Source organism: Pipistrellus kuhlii, unplaced genomic scaffold (assembly GCF_014108245.1).
Source record: "Pipistrellus kuhlii isolate mPipKuh1 unplaced genomic scaffold, mPipKuh1.p scaffold_m20_p_9, whole genome shotgun sequence".
Classification (NCBI taxonomy): domain Eukaryota; kingdom Metazoa; phylum Chordata; class Mammalia; order Chiroptera; family Vespertilionidae; genus Pipistrellus; species Pipistrellus kuhlii.
In genome coordinates this window covers 42,491,418-42,509,949 of record NW_023425595.1, presented here as the reverse complement: position 1 = coordinate 42,509,949, position 18,532 = coordinate 42,491,418, and the positions used below count along the sequence as shown (strand labels likewise).

Sequence of the window (18,532 nt, the reverse complement as noted above, 5' to 3'; positions counted from 1 at the left end):
AATTGAGTTAGTCACTGAACTCCAAAAATGTTGCTGCCTGAAGAGGAGTTTTAATAACGTGTTTTTAATGCTTACAATAATTTTCTCGGCTTAAAAAGAAACAACAATGCTATTTTATAAAAACCAAAGTTCTATTTCTCTAAACTCTGTGGGCAGTTTCAAAAGTTTAGTTGTGGAAAAAATACGTTATTTTTTCTTTGTCTGAAAGAGAAGACAGCCTGGACTTCAAAACCAAATAGGTGAAGTGGTTTGCAACAGTTACCTGACTCTTGGCCTCAATCCAGTTGGATAAAGTTGAGACCTGAAAAGGGATCTTGAACCCTGTGGCAGTGGAAAGACCAAGAATGCCAGTCAAGAAGAAAGGTGGGCTATGAAGCTTCCTATGTGATATATATTGCTTGGGTCTGGTAGTTGGCATTTAAATTGTATTCCTTTTGAAAGTAAAATTTGGCTTGGGCAAATATTGATTACAATAACATATTTTCTGTGGCACATCATTCAGTAATGTTATTTTGCTAAAGTGAAATGAAGTAGGACGATCGTATTTAATTGCAGACATGGAGTATTTCATAAATCAGGTGGTCTAAATCACCATAATCGGCATAGATTTGGGATCTACTGTAGCATTTTAAAGGTCAGTTTTAAACAATCTTTTAAAAAAGAAATGTGTACAGTCAAGTTCTTTCTCATAGATTCAATATTTATCAAGTGAATTATATATTGTAAAAAAAAACCAGCACAGTTGTTTGCACTGAACAAAATGATGGATTTATTATTTATCTCTTGATTAAAAATACATTTCATATTTGGGTTTACGTTAGTGTGAATCTTCACTTTGGTGCTAAAGTACAAGTTTGGTAACTGTCGTGCTTTTTGAGATGTATGCCTTATCCAATAACATGATTGACAAGTTCCCCAAATGAATCAAACACTGGAATCCCCACCTCTTATCCCTCCCTTAAATTAATCAAAATCAGTGGGTTCCTAAAGTATAGTTTTTTATAGCTTAGTCCTTGGGAGATTCATTTCAGCATAGCTTTGCTGCACATTATCTTTGTTGCTAAGGATCTTAGTGAAATAAAATTTTTATTTTATTTGACCTGGTATGGAAGGTCAGATCAACTACAAAATTTTCTCAAGGGTTTTGAACCAAAATTTATATGAACACCCTTGAACTCTATTATACTGGGCTATCTTAGATCTAAATGCTGACCAGTTGTGTGAGTTGCTACGATTGGAAACTGAAGTTTGGGGATGAAGGTTAAAGTGAACCCGCCTATGCAAGATGATTAATCCTGCTACCTGTCGATTTGGAAGGTGCACCGAGGAAACAGTGTGATGCTTTACCCAACCAGCATCTGTGGAGATGGACAATGATATACAAAACCTTTGAAACACCTCATTTAGGAAATCACCCTATTAAACATCCCTTTGTACACTAGGATTTAAGGCTGGGATTATTCCCTTCTCCCACTCTTCCCCAGAACGTCACTCAGAGAAGTCAACTGTCTCTGAGATTTTGGAGCCACACCTGTCCGTACATGACACAATTGGCTTATCTGGGACAAAATGGCTTTAGTAATGTAGCCAATAAAGGACAGAGCTGCTTCACTTATTTAACTTGTAGTGTGTTTTAACTATGTCCTTTCTACCACTTATTGTTCTCCAGAGAGAAAAGATGACTGGGAAGAAGGAAAGATAACTGTGTGCTAGCAGGGTGGTTTTCAGGTTTCTAAACCCAGTGGGCTGAACCTCTTAAGAGTTCCCAACTTTAAAAGAAGTTACAAGAATTGCTTATATGTGATTGAAAGTCATACTTACTGAGAAATATTTTAAATTTTATTTTCTTTTTCCTCTCTTTCTTCCTTTCTCCTCCTTTCCCTTTTTCCTTCTCCCCGCCCCCTCCCACTTCCTTCATTAACAATGAATTGATTGTAATGGATCAGATTTTAAGGAATCAAGTTCCAATTAGCAAAAACTGTATATATTTGGGTTATACTAAAATATATGCATTATTTAATTTACTTTGTGAATTGATCTAGTTAGAAAAATGTATCTTGTTTTTAATCTCTTAAAACTATTAATATTAAGTTATATTTTTTAATCTTATAGACAACTAGCCAAACAAATTATGACATGTGCATTATTATTTTTAATTGGCTAAGCTTACTTTTGTATAATTTCTAAAATATGAGTAAAACAAATATTTTTAAAATATATTTTATTGATTTTGTACAGAGAGGAAGGGGGAGAGGTAGAGAGAAACATTGATGAGAGAGAGTCATCGATCAGCTGCCTCTTGCACACCCCCTACTGGGGATATGCCCGCAACCAAGGTACATGCCCTTGACTGGAATCGAACCCGGGTCCCTTCAGTCCCCAAGCCGACGCCCTATCCATTGAGCCAAACCGGTCTCGGCTAAAACAAATATTTTAAAGTATGACCTGATTTTTGTTCTGTAGGGAAGTACTGTCCTCTTGGGTCTTTTTTTTTTTTTTTCATTGTTACATCTGGTGGATATGACAGGAGAGTTAGATTAATGTAATTTTAACAATAACTATCTTCATTGAGCCAAGTGTTTACTCAGGATTTAATATATTCTTATTAAAATAAGAAATTTTCATTTGGTGTCTATTTTATGTTATTGTAAAAGTAGAGAGGAGATTCTGTGATTGGGAAGTGGGAACAGATGTGTGACATCTGAGTCCATTTTTAGGTACTATTCTTCACTGTTCTTAGATAAGCTAAAATTGGTATACCTCCAATTCCTGTATTCACTGCTTTTTTGCTTTATAACATTACTTCCTACCTCAACCACCCCACTCTCTTCATATTTTTATAGATCTAAGTTTTATCAACTTTTCATTTCTTTATTAGATATTTTTTTTCTCTGAGAGTTGCTTTTCATTCAGGATTCTCTTTTCTACAGTAATAACTTGATTTGTTCCCAACTGAACCTGTAGCACATTTTGACCAATTTTAACTTGTGAAAATTCAGGGCTAATCCAAGATAAGTTATATTAGCATTATCTGATATGATGCAAGATCACGGTAAAGTGCTATTTCAATGAAACTTCTATTTATTTTCAAGATTGATCAATGTAAGAAATAAAGGTTAATGGTATGATAGTTGTGTCCTTACCTGTATTTTCAGTGGAAAGTTGCTATTTTAATGATAAAATATGCTTCACTAGAATTTTTTTTAGTACATTGCAATTTCTTTTTTGAACAATTTTTATTCTCTTTTTATTAACTATGTAAGAGAAAACTATGCTTTTAATACTTTGAGGTTGGTGCTCATTTCCTTTCTGTTTTAAATATATTGTCCTATTATCTTCTGAACTTCTTTTAAATTGGTAAAGAAGTACCTGACATTTTTCATTTTTCCGACGCTTTATTTTCTTTGAAGTCTTTCTTTTTGCAACTGTTCTCGGTTATATAATGGAGTACGTGTAAACTTATTTTCACCAAGTACTGAAAGTTAAATACTATAATTTTCACAATTCATTGGCATTGTTCTTTTTAAAGAAAGTTGAAATATGAGTAAAACAAATATTTAACAAATATGTGTAATTAGAATTCAAAGAGATGACGTTGTCATACATCTCATGGGCATCTTTGAAATTGAGATTGCTTCTGGATTCACAGTCTTTCCTTCCACTTCTATTTTTCTTTTTTTCTTCCTCTGCTTGGAAAAGGAACCCCTTTGAACTCTTCTATTTATTCTTTCCTTGTTTAAAGTTTTATTTATTTTTTTATTATTCATTATCTGTTTCCTTCTCTGTGTGGCTTAATTTCTATTTTGTAGTATCTTACTAATTTATATTTGTCTTTCATTATCTGAGTATAGTCTCTTTTTATCTCTAGTTTTTCTAAACTTCTTAAAATAACTTCCCCCCCGCCCCAGATTCTCTAAAGGGCAAAATATGTACCTGAATTTATTGACTAAACCTTTTGCAAATTTGTGTTTAAACTTTCATGTTTGTTGTATCAGTTTTATATACAGATGCTTTTTCCACCTCACAAAACTTCATAGTTTTTTTCCCCTCAGCCAATAAAAAATAATTACATACTGAATCTTTCCAGAGAGTGGTGAAAAAATATATATTTCAGAGAGGAAGGGAGAGGGAAAGAGAGATCGAAACATCAATGATGAAAGAGAGTAATTGATTGGCTGCCTCCTGCATGTCCCCTACTGGGGACCAAGCCTGCAACCCAAGCATGTGCCCCTGACTGGAACCGAACCTGGGACCCTTCAATGTGCAGGCTGACGCTCTACCCACTGAGCTAAACCAGTTAGGGCTAGATAATTTTTAATAAAGAATTTTTAGATTTAAAAATCTCTCAAAAGGCTCATCTTGACCTTGGTTGAAAAGGTTACTGCAAATCATAAAGCTGCAAGACTCTTGATGTTGGAAAATATTCATTAATTCAGAAGGCACACAGAGAGAGCATCTGGAGAGAGAAACAGAAGAATACTTCTGTATTCAGTTACTGATTAGGAGTACTAGTATGTTATGATGCAAACAATAGGCGTGGCACTAAGATGATGTTAATTAGATTTCTTTTATAGTTATTATGTTTTGGTAAAGTGTGCAAATGATATTTTGATGCCAAAAATGGTTTCTCCTTTGGATAGGAGAGTCTAGTCAGTGAGAAGATGTGCACAAAATATTAGATTTTTAAAACATTGACTTAAGGCATTCTATGCTTTTGCCAAACATTCAATTAATCAATTCGTCCTATAACAACATATTCACTAAACTATAAGAATGCTCGCTCTTCTCTCTTAATTACATACTCTCCTTATATACTCTTAACATTTAATCTTGTCAGCAATTTTAAAATATTTTTAATATAAGGCTGAGACGTATAAAATCTTTTTCTTCCTGGGGGAGGAGGACCTGTTCCCCAGTTATACTTCCTGCTCAGGAATTTGTAGCAGTCAAGGCATGAGGGCTCTGTGTCCTTAATGTAGGTTGCTTTGTCAGCAAAGGGTCATGAGTTTTACCCAGTTTCTTCTGTCCAGTCAGTCATTCTGAATTCCAACTAGTAAGCTTTCTGCACAAGTTCATTTTTTTAGTGAGTTTCTCAAAGCTATTTCAAAAATTATGGCCAAATCACCTCCATTATGAAACAATTCTCTTGACCCCATTTTTAAAAAAATTTAAGACCAAGAGAAATGATATTATAAAGTAGAAAGTCCTGTGAAAATGAATTACTGTGCTAAAACTTTTAAAGATTATGGGTAAGTTTATGTAGCTCATGTCTTCTGATGATACCATCTTGCTAGCCACTGAGGCCCTAAATCTATAGGCGGTCTATCATTTTGGAGCACTGTGACATCTTTGTTATTGAAAGTGTGATAAGATGTGGCATAAACCTGTTAGGTTCTGTTTATTTAAAATTCCTTAGAGGTAATAAAATGTACATTTAAAAAATATATTTTTTACTGATTTTTTACAGAGAGGGAGGGAGAGGGATAGAGTGCTAGAAACATCATTGAGAGAGAAACATCAATCAGCTGCCCTTGTAGGCCTCCCACTGGGGATGTGCCAACAACCAAGGTATATGCCCTTGACTGGATTTGTATCTGGGACTTTCAGTCCACAGGCTGATGCTCCATCCACTGAGCCAAAAACAGTTAGGGCTAAAAATTAAAAGGAATGGCTTTCTGTTTATTTATTCAACAATTTATTCACTCAACAAATATTTAGTGACTACTATGTACCAAGCACTGTGAGAAATGAGTGTCTCTGCTTTTATGGTGCTTAAAATATATTAGGAAGGCAGATGTGGAAACGGTTTCAATGTTGTTTGGTTGACATTAACACACTGTCATAGAAACAAAGGAGAAGCGCCCAGCCACGTCTAGAGGAATCAGGGAGTTCTTTATGGGAGATATGGCATTTAAGATGAGACATACAAGACAAGTAGAAGGTTACCAAACAATGTGAGGAATGTTAAGGAACTGTTTCAGATCATTATTTTCTTTTCCTTGAACCTCTGTCATCGTCGTCGTCGTCATCATCGTCGTTGTCATCATTATCATCATCAGTGATAATGTGGGGGGAAAAACCCTAGACTAGTAGTCAGAAGACCAGTCTTTTAGAAGAGACAAGATCCTACAATCATTATAGATTCTCAGTCTGTAAATTTTAGAAATGTAAGAAATATCCATTCATCTGTAGTTCAATTTTATTTCTGATCCTTAGTCACTGAGTGGTGGACAAAATAACTCCATTCTGTGTAAGGTTTTCTCTACTTCCCAGGGTTATGGTAGAGTTCCTAGAATGGGAGTATATTCTGGTCACTGATAATCTATAATAATAATCTATAATAATAAAAGAGTAATATGCTAATTAGGCCTTCCTGATGAAGCAGGGGCCAGAGGGAAGCCAGCCTGGTCCTGGGTGCCTGCTGGCGGCCGAGGAGGGAAGCCCGGATCCCAGGTGCCAGAGGGAAGCTGGAGCTGGCAGCCGGGGGGGAGGAAGGCCTACGCTTGCATGAATTTTCATGCATTGGGCCTCTAGTCTGCTTATAATAGCTTACCTCTGAGACAAGAGTTGTGTCCAGATAGTTCTGGCCTGGCAGAGATTTGCTACTTCCAAGACATGAATTTCCCCCCTAGAATTCCTTTGTTTCTGTTTACTTAGATGCATCATGATGCCATTCCTCTCTGGGGTCTTCCTGCCTTCCAGACAGTGGTGCCAGAGAATAGACAGTGATGCTCCCTTGGGATCCAAAGACTTCTCTCTCTTTCCTTCAGCTGCAAAAATCTTTGTCTAGATTGGGGATAGTGTCTCTCTCTCTCTGCATGTACCTGAGAATCTCTTATCTCTGTAACAAACTCTTTTTTTATTCTGAGGGCTTAGGTTTTAGGAAAGCAGAAGTAGGATAACTTAACCCCTCTGTTTTCTGTCCTAGCACATACCTCCCCGAGGCACTAAAGTACAAAGCCAGTTACTAACTTGAATATGAAGTAGGAAAATGGAAAAATTTAGGGAGAGAAAAAAAAATGATTTTCTCAAAGTGCCAGTCTCCTACATGTGCAGTCAAGTTTATGTGCCTTCTTATGGTGATGCCACCAGGTGACCTGTGAAAATCATGTCCTTCCGAATGTCCATTTCATTTTCTGAAAGGATTAATACTATTCCCTCTCACTGTATATTGTTTATTTTCACTTCAAAAAAGATAATATGTCTGAACTTCACTTTTGCAATTAGTGATAGGACCAACACTTTCCCCTTTATGGGTATGGTGTTGCTTGAAAGGTGAATGGTATCATGGAGATGCCCACTAATGGAATCCAATATCCATCAGCTGGTTGTCTTATCTAAAGAAAATCAACATATTGAGCTTCAAATTCACTATTACTAGAATGGTAAGTAACTGATACCCTCTTAGTAGTCACCTCTTGAGGTTATTGTGTCTATCAAATAAGAACACCATAGGAAACCTCTACACAAATCTTTGTCATAGAATACTAAAAAACAAAAACAAAAACAAAACCTGGTTCAAGAAGGTTAGTTGTGTTCAGAGTCATAAAAGTCCATGCTGATATGACAAGGACAATTCTGCTTACATAGCCTGTGCTTTTTTATAGATTATGATGTCATTTCTTTTGAGCATTTTCTTTTTTTATATACTAAAGTAATTTGTAAGCCATCCGATATTCACAAAGCAAGTGCAATCTTTAGATCTGCGTTAAGCCTGGCTAGACATTTCCCCACAATTTAAATTATACCATTTTTTAAAAAAGTTTTATCTGTATTTTTTTTTCATTTTAATTTTCTAGTTTGTTACAACTAGAATAATACACGTTTCAATATTCAGTTGAAGATGTAATTTGCTCTCGTGTCTCTTTTTATATTTTGCTACTTAACTTTGAACTTTTCCCACTGTTCTCTTCAACATTTTTATAGAAAGTCTGAAAACATGGTATATTTGAAAGGCAGTAATATAAATTCATCATTTTATACTTATAGTAGAGGCACAGATTCATACACGAGTGGAGTCCCTCTGGCTGGCCTGCAGGGATCGGGCTGACACTGGCTCCCTGACATTCCCTGAGGGATCCCAGATTTCAAGAGGGCGGTTCTCGGATGTCGCACCCTGGAATCGGGCTCTCTCCTCTCTGGTTCCTGGTGCATCACCCAAGGACCACAGCTGACAAGTCATCACAGTGAGGAGCTCCTACATTGAGCATCTGCCCCCTGGTGGTCAGTGCACATCATAGGTACTGGCCAGTCTAATGGTCAGACAGTTGCTTAGGCTTTTATATATATAGATATTTTTATTTCAAGAGGGGAAATATCATGATCAACATGCTTCTCTTCATTTAAAAATCTTCCATGGCTTTTTACTCCGCCATGGATATAAGGAGGTGTGTATTGAAGTATATTGAAAATTCTTTTTTGGGGGGTCAGACAAGTCAGTAAAGTATAATTGCTAAGGACAATTACAGAAAAAAACAACACTGTGATCCTTTCTCAGTGTGGCATAACAAAAGTATGGGCTTTGGTGACAGCTAGACCTGGGTTTGAATCCTGGATCCAACACTTAATGATTGTGTAGTCTTGGGGAAGTTACTTCTCTCAGGTTGTTTTCTCATTTGCAAAATAGTATTTCTTAGGGTCTTGTAAAAATTGAATCAGGTGATCTGTGCAGAATGCTTAGTGTTGCTCATCAGATGCTAGCTAAGCTTAGTAGTAGTAAAATGATACCTTTGGTGTATCGCCTTGAACTGTTTCACCTTTTAATACTAAAAAGCTTCTTTTCTAAAGACCAGGTACAAGAGTAACTTTTCTATTGGTATTCACCATTTTATTATTTTCAAATATCCTTAATTTATAAAATAACAAAATAACATCAATAATAAGAATTCAGCTGAAACCGGTTTGGCTCAGTGAATAGAGCATCAGCCTGCGGACTGAAAGGTCCCGGGTTCGATTCCGATCAAGGACATGTACCTTGGTTGCGGCACATCCCCGGTAGGGGGTGTGCAAGAGGCAGCTGATCAATGATTCTCTCTCATTGATGTTTCTAATTCTCTATCCCTCTCTCTTCCTCTCTGTAAAATATCAATAAAATATATTTTTTTAAATTTTTTTAAAAATTAAAAATATTAAAAATAAAATAAAATTAAAAAATTAAAATAAGATAAATAAAAAATAAGAATTCAGCACATATAAGTACTTGCTATTAAAATATTTTTATTTGCTCGTTACAATATCATAGAAATACGATCAAAATTGTGTTCAGTTTTGCATATATTCACTTAAAATGGTAAGAAAGAAAAACTTAATTGTTCTTGTTCCAATTGCTATATATCACATTGTAGCTAAAGTAATATTTCTAGCCCAGCCAGTATGGCTCAATGGTTGAGTACTGACCTATGAACCAGGAGACCATGGATTGATTCCCTGTCAGGGCACATGCCCAGGTTATGGGTTTGATCCCTAGTAGCAGATTGATGATACTCTCTCATCATGGATGTTCCTTTCTCTCTCTTAAAAATACTTTTTTATTGATTTCAAAGAGAAAGAGAGAGGGAGAGAGAGATGCCAGCTGGGCATCATTGATCTCCCTCTCCCTTCCTCTCTGAAAACAATAAAAAATCAGTATATTTTTAAAAGTGATATTTCTAAAACTTTAAAAAATGGTCATGCTTCTCTTCATTTAAAACATTTCCATGGCTTTTTACTCCTCTTTGGATATAAGGCCAAACTCAACATGGTTTATATGGCATCAACTTACTTCCCTGCTCCCATGACACCTGGTACCTCAACATAGCACTATTGCACTCTATTTTATTTTTTTACTTTGTTGTTGAAATTTCTTATTTAGTTATCTTTACTTTCAGACCAAAATCTCTGAGAGGGTGGAATATTGCCTGCCTTGTTTACTATCAAGTTTCTGATAACTGAAACATAGTAAGACACTTCATAAATATTTAATGAACGAATAAAGAACTTATTATTTCTATCTACCATACTTTTTATTTTTTAAATATTTTATCACATTTTTATTAATTTACTTTATTATTATTTTTGACAGTATTAAAGATGGCTATCACTACAGTGTTGTCTGTGTCTATGGGTTATGCATATATGTTCTTTGGATAATTTTTTAATAAATCCTTATTGTTCAGATTATTACAGTTGTTCCTCTTTTTTTCCCATAGCTTCCCTCTACCCAGTTCCCACCCCACACTCCACCCTTACCTCCCCCACTGTCCTTATTCATAGGTGTATGATGTTTGTCCAGTCTCTTCCCACACCCCTCATATAGTTTCCCCCCAAGAATTGTCAGTCCACTCCCTTTCCATGCCCCTGATTCTATTATATTCACCAGTTTATTCTGTACATCAGATATTTTTATTCACTTGATTTTTAGATTCACTTGTTGATAGATATGTATTTGTTGTTCATAATTTTTACCTTTACCTTTTTCTTCTTCCTCTTCTTAAAGAATACCTTTCAGCATTTCATATAATACTGGTTTGGAGGTGATGAACTCTTTTAGCTTTTTCTTATCTGTGAAGCTCTTTATCTGATCTTCAATTCTGAATGATAGCTTTACTGGATAGAGTAATGTTGGTTGTAGGTTCTTGCTATTCATCACTTAGAATATTTCTTGCTACTCCTTTCTGGCCTGCATAGTTTCTGTTGCGAAATCAGCTGACAATCATATGGGTACTCCCTTGTAGGTAACAATTGTTTTTCTCTTGCTGCTTTTAATATTCTCTCTTTGTCTTTTGTTCTTGGCATTTTATTTTTTATTTTTAATTTTAATTTTTAATATTTCATTGATTTTTTACAGAGAGGAAGAGAGAGGGAGAGTTAGAAATATCGATGAGAGAGAATCATTGATCAGATGCATCTTGCACACCCCCTACTGGGAATGGGCCTGCAACCAAGATACATGCCGTTGACCGGAATTGAACCTGGGACCCTTCAGTCCGTAGGCTGACACTCTATCCACTGAGCCAAACCAGTTTCAGCTGCTCTTGGCATTTTAATTATGATGTGCTTTGGTGTGGTCCTCTTTGGATTCCTTTTGTTTGGGGTTCTGTGCACTTCCTGAACTTGTAAGTCTATTTCTTTCATCAGGTAGGGGAAGTTTTCTGTCATTATCTCTTCAAATAGGTTTTCAATATCTAGCTCTTTCTCTTCTTATGGCACCCCCATAATTTGGATGTTGGTATGCTTGAAGTTATCCCAAAGGCTCTTTACACTCTCTTCAACTTTTTGGATTCTTTTTTCTTTTTTCTTTTCCAGTTGGATGTTTTTTCCTTCTTCGTATTTCAAATCTTTGAACTAATTCTTGCGATCCTCTAGTCTGCTGTTGGGTCTCTGTATATTATTCTTTTCTTTTATTTTATTTTTTATATATTTTATTGATTTTTTACAGAGAGGAAGGGAGAGAGATAGAGATCTAGAAATGTCGATGAGAGAGAAACATCGACCAGCCGCCTCCTGCACACCCCCCACCGGGGATGTGCCCGCAACCAATGTACATGCCCTTGACTGGAATCGAACCCGGGACCCTCCAGTCCGCAGACCGACGCTCCACCACTGAGCCAAACCGGCTTTGGCTGTATATTATTCTTTATTTCAGTTAGTGTATGCTTAATTTCTAGTTGGTCCTTTTTTCATATCCTTGAGGGTCTCAATAAATTTATTGGCCTTTTCTAGAAAACTCTTGAGTAATCTTATAAACATGGTTTTGAACTCTATATCCAGTAGTTTGCTTTCCTCCATTTCTTTCATTTGTGATCTGTTTCTTTGTCTCCGCATTTTGGCTGCTTCCCTGAGTTGATAGAGTGGCTTTGTGTGCGAGGTGTCCTATAGGGCCGGTGGCTCAGCCTCCCGAATTACCTGAGATGGACACTCTTGGTGCACTGTGTGCACAGTCTTGTTGTAGTTAAGCCTTGATTGCTGTTAGTGTCGCTGGGAGCAATGGACCTTTAGGCCAATTGGCTGTGGGGACCAGCTGTGACTATAGTGGGAGAACTGATGTGCAGGAGACACCCTTATCGGGCAGGACTTGCTTCGGTGGAGCTTTGGTACTCACTGAGTCTGCCCCCTGAGTGTGTCCCTTATGGATCTGAGGAGTTGTAATCTGGATGGTCCCACTCTGACCACTGGGTACACTGGCTCTTGGATCTCCAAGGAGGTTCTAATTTAGCCTCTGCCTAAGGCCACCCAGCAAGAGCTATGGAGAGATCTTCAGATTCCTCTTCTTTGTTTGGGGTTTGGACGTGCCCAGATGAGGCCCAGCTGTGAAGCAATGCAAGCTGCTGTGGGGCCTTGAGCCTTCTTTTGGATGTTCTGGGTCTCTCTGACCCAGCTGCAGTTTGTTAGGTAATTTTAGATTGCAAAGGACCAGGCCATTCATATGCAAAGGCTCTGCACAGCCCTGACTGGTTTGGCTCAGTGGATAGAGCGTCGGCCTGCGGACTGAAGGGTCCAGGTTCGATTCCAGTTAAGGGCATTTCCTTGGTTGCGGTCACATCCCCAGTGGGAGGTGTGCAGGAGGCAGCTGGTTCATGTTTATCTCTCATCAATATTTCTAACTCTCTATCCCTCTCCCTTCCTCTCTGTAAAAAATCAATTAAAAAATTATATATATTAAAAAAAAAAGCCTCTGCACACAGTTTGGGTGGGGTGTGGACTCAGGGAATCAACAGGGTGGAGCAAACAGCTATGGCTGATCCTCAACTCTGCCCTAAGAGGCCCCTTGGGTCTCAGTGTCCCACAATCACTGCAAACACCTCTGAGAGAAAGTTACCCTCTTGTTATACCTGATGCCAGACAGTCCATTCTCTCCCCTTATGAGTCTGAATCCCCAGAGTCTCGCCCGGAATGGAGTTCAGAGCAGTTGAGAGCTTATGTCTCCCTCCTGATTGAAAAAAATAACAATGTACTCAGTTGCCAGCCCTTTTTGCACATGCCTCCGTATCTCTGCACTTTACTTCTGCACCTACTCTAAGTCTCAGTGTGCTTTTCTCTTTCCTTCTAGTTGTAGAATTTCCACTCAGCCAGCCTTCCTGTGATTCTGGATGATGTCTATATTGTCTATTAGTTGTAGTTTTGAAGTGGTTGTGTGAGGCAGCAATTTCTGGTGTTTGTCCATGCCGCCATCTTGGTTTCTCTCTCTACCAGACTTTTTAAGGTAGGATAATTTAATTTTTTTGTTTTTGTTACAAATACCATTTTTTATATCTATGATATAAACATATAAGAAAATAGTGATTTAATATTTAATCCTAGATTCTGAAATTCAGTGGTACAATTTGTCTTATTGTTCAAGTTTTATTTTATTTTATTTTTTATAGAAATATGCTGAATTCTTTCTGGGGGATTAAGGATGGTATTGTGGAGAGAACACTATACATGGAATCAAAAGCTTTAGGATTAAACTCTATTATTTAGTAACTCTGTGATATTGGACAAGCCACTGTGACTTTCAGTTTCATGTATAATAGGCATAATATGACTTCTCAGTGGTCAGAATCAGAGAAGATAATGCATGTAAGAGTTACTTCTAAACTTTAAAAAATATTGCTAAATTTATGTAAATAATTTCATTATTCTAAATGCTTTGCTCTCCAAGATTTGTGTATTAAGTTCACCCCTTTCTGTACTATAATTCAATATTCATTTTCCTAATATATATTATATATTCCAGAATTCTTTTTCTTAAGTTGTGGCAAATAATTTTGTGTCATCCTTTTCTTCTTTCTAAAAGTTAATTTGTTAGCAGTATTGTATTAGCTGTTTCAAATTTAAATTACCTGTCCCAAGTTATTTATAACTTTGGGCAATTCTATTTTTAAACCAAAAGGAGTTGAACCTTAATTAACAGACACCTGATTACCTACAATTTCAATTATGTAATATTCATTATATCTTTTGGATTGCATATTTCATGCAAAAAATATTTTTAAAAAATGATTCCCTCTCCCATTTCCTCTTGTGCCTGCCTTAGATAATCCAAATTTAATTTCCTTCTTTCAGTAGATTCAGGACTCATAAGAAGATAGATTTCTTTTAATAAAGAAAATAGGAGAATTGATGCCATTATATTGGCAATTCATGTGAAAAATTCTGCACTTAGAGTACCTGTTATTTGAACATCAATTAAAATCTTAGTCTTTACTTACTTGGATAATTATTGAACTTTCCACTTTATTTGACTTATAACTATCAACATATGGCTAGGGATGTTTGACTTGTACAACAGGATCCTTGTCATCTTGCATAGCTACAATTTTTTTTCTTAATTTAAAAATAATTTTGCATAACTATTTCATTTTAGATTATGTGGGAACTCAACCTTTTATTAATCAGAAACAAATATTTCAGTGAATAGAGATACAGGGCATAATGGAATTGACCTCAGGTGGTGATAAAGGGCAGCCACAATTCCAGCACTGGATGCTGGCATACAAAAGCCTAAGTGATCTAAGTTGACTATATTTGTAGAATGTATATCAGGATATATATAAATAGCTAGAATATATATATTCTAGCTATTTGTTTTAGTATTAGATTTTTTCTCATACAGAGATGAGAGTCATAATAAGCTATGTTGGTTTAGAGGCCATCGAACTGCTTAAATCAATACTTTGTCTTGCCTGAGTAGTTACTCAATATGTGCTGAATGGATTAGTGAATGTCCCCTTACCTAGCAAATTATATTTGCGGCTGTGATTATTGGAATGCTATTGATACATTTTTGAGAATTGTTGCTCACAAGAATAAGAGGTGAGAATAAGTGAATACCTACAAAAATGCTACAGAAGTAGCATTTTATATTGTAAGAGAAAAAGATTCCTTATACTTAGTAAAATTATTTAGCACACAGAATTCATTGTCAGATTGGGGGAACTGTCTACGGCTGTTCAGATATTTGGCCAGCAGGAGGCAATAACATGTATATTGAAATGCCCTCAGCCGAAACCAGTTTTGCTCAGTGGATAGAGCTTCGGCCTGTGGACTGAAAGGTTCCAGGTTCGATTCCGGTCAAGGGCATGTACCTGGGTTGCAGGCACATCTCTTGAGGGGGGTGTGTGGGAGGCAGCTGATCGATATTTGTCTCTCATCAATGTTTCTAACTCTATCCCTCTCTCTCTTCCTCTCTGTAAAAAATCAATAAAATATATTAAAAAAAGAAAAGAAAAGAAAAGAAAAGAAAAAAAAAAAGAAATGCCCTCAGTTGACTGGCAGCATAAAATCACTTATGCATTCTTTTCAGGTTTAGATAAATGCCCTCAGCCATTCCAGAAGATTCAGCCCTGCTGACATGCTGGAATTAGCTTCCAGAACCTTCTTTCAAGGGATTAAGCTTGAGGTTTTCTATGTCATATTGGAGTAGTAAGGAAGGCCTCCTTGACAAAGTGACATATGAGCAGAGATATAAAAGAAGTTAAGGAGCAAGCTTTATGGGCATTTGAGGAAAGAATGTTTAGGTAGAAGAGCAATAATATCCTTCAGATAGGAGAGTTCTTGATAAACTGAGAAAAAGCAGAGATCACTATGGTTGGAGTAGATGGAGGTAAGGGAGAAGTGTAAGAGCTGAAATCAGAGAGGTGGGCTTTTGATGAGTGGGATGGGGAATTACTGGAGGATTTAAGTTGAGGAGTGACATTTTCTGAGTTATGATCTTTCTGGGTGCTGTGTTTAGAAATGGCGGTAGGGAGGGGGAAGAAAGAAATGACTGTAGGAGGGCAAAGGTGACAGCAAGTAGAGGAGTAGGAGGTTATTGCAATAACGCAGGGGATAGAAGACAGTGGCCTGGACTAAGCTTGTAGCACTGGAGGTTGTGAGAAGTGATAGGATTCTGTATATAATTTGATGTTCGAGCCAACAGGATTTTCTGATGGATTAGGTGTAGAGAATTAGAGAAGAAGAATGAATGATGACCCCAGTGATATTTGCTTGAACAATCAAAAGGCTTGGAGATAGAGAACATTGCCAGAGAAGTAGGCTGGGGGTGGTGAATAAGACCTGAGGTTCAATTTTGGCAGGGTGAGTTTGAGATACCTATTAGACATCAAAATGGAAATATACAGTTAGATGAATCTGTAATTCAGGGAAAGTTCTAAACTATCTCACTCTATATAAAAACCTAATATACAAAGTGTCCCCTCAGGAGTTTGATCGCTCACTATGACTTGTGCCGACCACCAGGGGGCAGTACGGAATGAAGAAAGGTCTGGTCGGCAGCTGGCAGCTGGTGAAAGGAGGCCCTGGCCAGCAGCCGGCAGCTGCTAGGGACTCTTCCCGTGTGTTAATTTCATGCATTGGACCTCTAGTGTAGATATAAATGTGGGAGTCTTTTTTTTTTTTTTTTTTTTTTTTTTTGGTTATCCATTTCCTCAGTCACCTTTATTTTTAAAAAGTAAGATTATATCTTTGGAAACTCAGCACACACCTGAGCATTAAGGTTGTGTAACCTTGGGGATAACTTTGAAACAGCTCTGCAGGCACTTCACTGAGCACCGAGGATGTCAAACAGTCCCAGTCCTCAGGCACGCACAGTGCTGAACCTATACAACGTAAAGACAAAAACACAATAGCAATAGCAACACACACATACAAAATAGGGATCTGTAGTAAATAAAAAAACAGTGACGCTGTGACTGTTTTATCCTACTATGCAAAGATAATAGTGGAACAAAAATTACTATGAAGGTCATCTTCATGTGACTGATACTTGAAAAGTATTGTTTTAGAAAAACAGTGAAACAGTAGATATAGTGCTGATTTACCAGGCAATATAAAGATTAGAAATAAAAACATATGGCCCTGATTAGATAGCTCAGTTGATTGGAGAATCGTCCTGATACACCAAGTTTGTGGGGTCAGTCCCCAGTGAGGGAACATACAAGAAGCAACCAGTGAGTGCATAAATAAGTGGAACAACAAAAACAACAACCAACAATAGATTATTTTTGGCTGTAGGTTCTTGCTATTCATCACCTTGAATATTTCTTGCCATTCCCTTCTGGCCTGCATGGTTTCTGTTGAGAAGTCAGCTGACAATCGTATAGGTGCTCCTTTGTAGGTTACTACCTTCTTTGCTCTTGCTTCTTTTAATATTCTCTCTTTGTCTTTTGCTCTTGGAATTTTAATAATGATGTGTCTCGGTGTGGTCCTCTTTGGATTCCTTTTGTTTGGAGTTCTGTGCGCTTCCTGGACTTGTAAGTCTAATTCTTTCACCAGGTAGGGGAAGTTTTCTGTCACTATTTCTTTCAGTATGTTTTTGATATCTTGCTCTCTCTCATCTTCTGGGACCCCCATAATTCTGATGTTGGTTCGCATGAAGTTGTCCCAGAGGTTTCTTACATTATCTTCAATTTTCTGGATTCTCTTGCCTTCTAGCTTCTGTGGAGGAGTGTCTTCTGGCTCTTTATGTTCCAAATCTTTGACTTGATTCTTGCGATCTTCCCTTCTGTTTTTAGGACTCAGTAAAATATTTTTTTAAATGTGGGAGTCTTGAGACTACTGGCAGTATTTGAAGCCAGGAAACTGGATAGGCTACCTAAGAGACTTTCTATTCTTTTTTTTTTCTTTTTTTTTATAATATATTTTATTGATTTTTTACAGAGAGTAAGGGAGAGTAAGGGAGAGAGATAGAAAGCTAGAAGCATTGATGAGAGAGGAACATCAATCAGCTGCCTCCTGCACACCCCCCACTGGGATGTGCCCGCAACTGAGGTACATGCCCTTGACTGGAATCGAACCTGGGACCCTTCAGTTCGCAGGCAGACGCTCTATCCACTGAGCCAAACCGGTTTTGGCGAGACTTTCTATTCTTTTTTCTTTTTCTTTTTTTTAAAATATATTTTATTGATTTTTTACAGAGAGGAAGAGAGAGGGATAGAGAGTTAGAAACATAGATGAGAGAGAATCATCGATCAGCTGCCTCTTGCTCACCCTCTACTGGGGATGTGCCCGCAACTAAGGTACATGCCCTTGACTGGAATCAAACCCAGGACCTTTCAGTCCACAGGCCGACGCTCTATCCACTGAGCCAAACCAGTTTCGGCGAGACTTTCTATTCTTAAGGAGAAAGAAAGTCTCGAACATCTATGATATAGGGAGGGAACCTAAAAGGGAGTGATGCCCTGCTGTGTTAGATTGGGCTCATATTAGCTTGCAAGAGCCTATTGTTAAATTTTCAACAAAATTTCAAGCTGCTTTCAAGCACAGCCATTTAAAAATTAAATTATATAAGCTTACATTAAATAAATTATAGTGAAAACAATATTCTAAACTCATCACTTTTTAGGGTGGGTTTTGTTTTTTTTGTTTGTTTTTTGTTTTTTTAAAATATATTTTATTGATTTTTTTACAGAGAGGAAGAGAGAGGGATAGAGAGTCAGAAATATCGATGAGACAGAAACATCGATCAGCTGCCTCCTGCACACTCCCCATTGGGAATGTGCCCACAACCAAGGTACATGCCCTTGACCAGAATCGAACCCGGGACCCTTGAGTCCGCAGGCCAAAGCTCTAT

General features: G+C 37.2%; 1 protein-coding gene across 1 annotated transcript in view; it reads left to right on the top strand.

Moving 5' to 3' along the window:
• Positions 1–110: 110 nt before the first annotated feature.
• The window catches only part of DLG2 (discs large MAGUK scaffold protein 2), a 1,831,272-nt gene continuing 1,812,850 nt past the window's right edge, over positions 111–18,532 (top strand). The window contains exon 1 of the mRNA XM_036427307.2: positions 111–363. Coding sequence (XP_036283200.1) covers positions 345–363 — 19 coding nt within the window. The 5' untranslated portion in view covers positions 111–344. The remainder of the gene's footprint in view (positions 364–18,532) is intronic.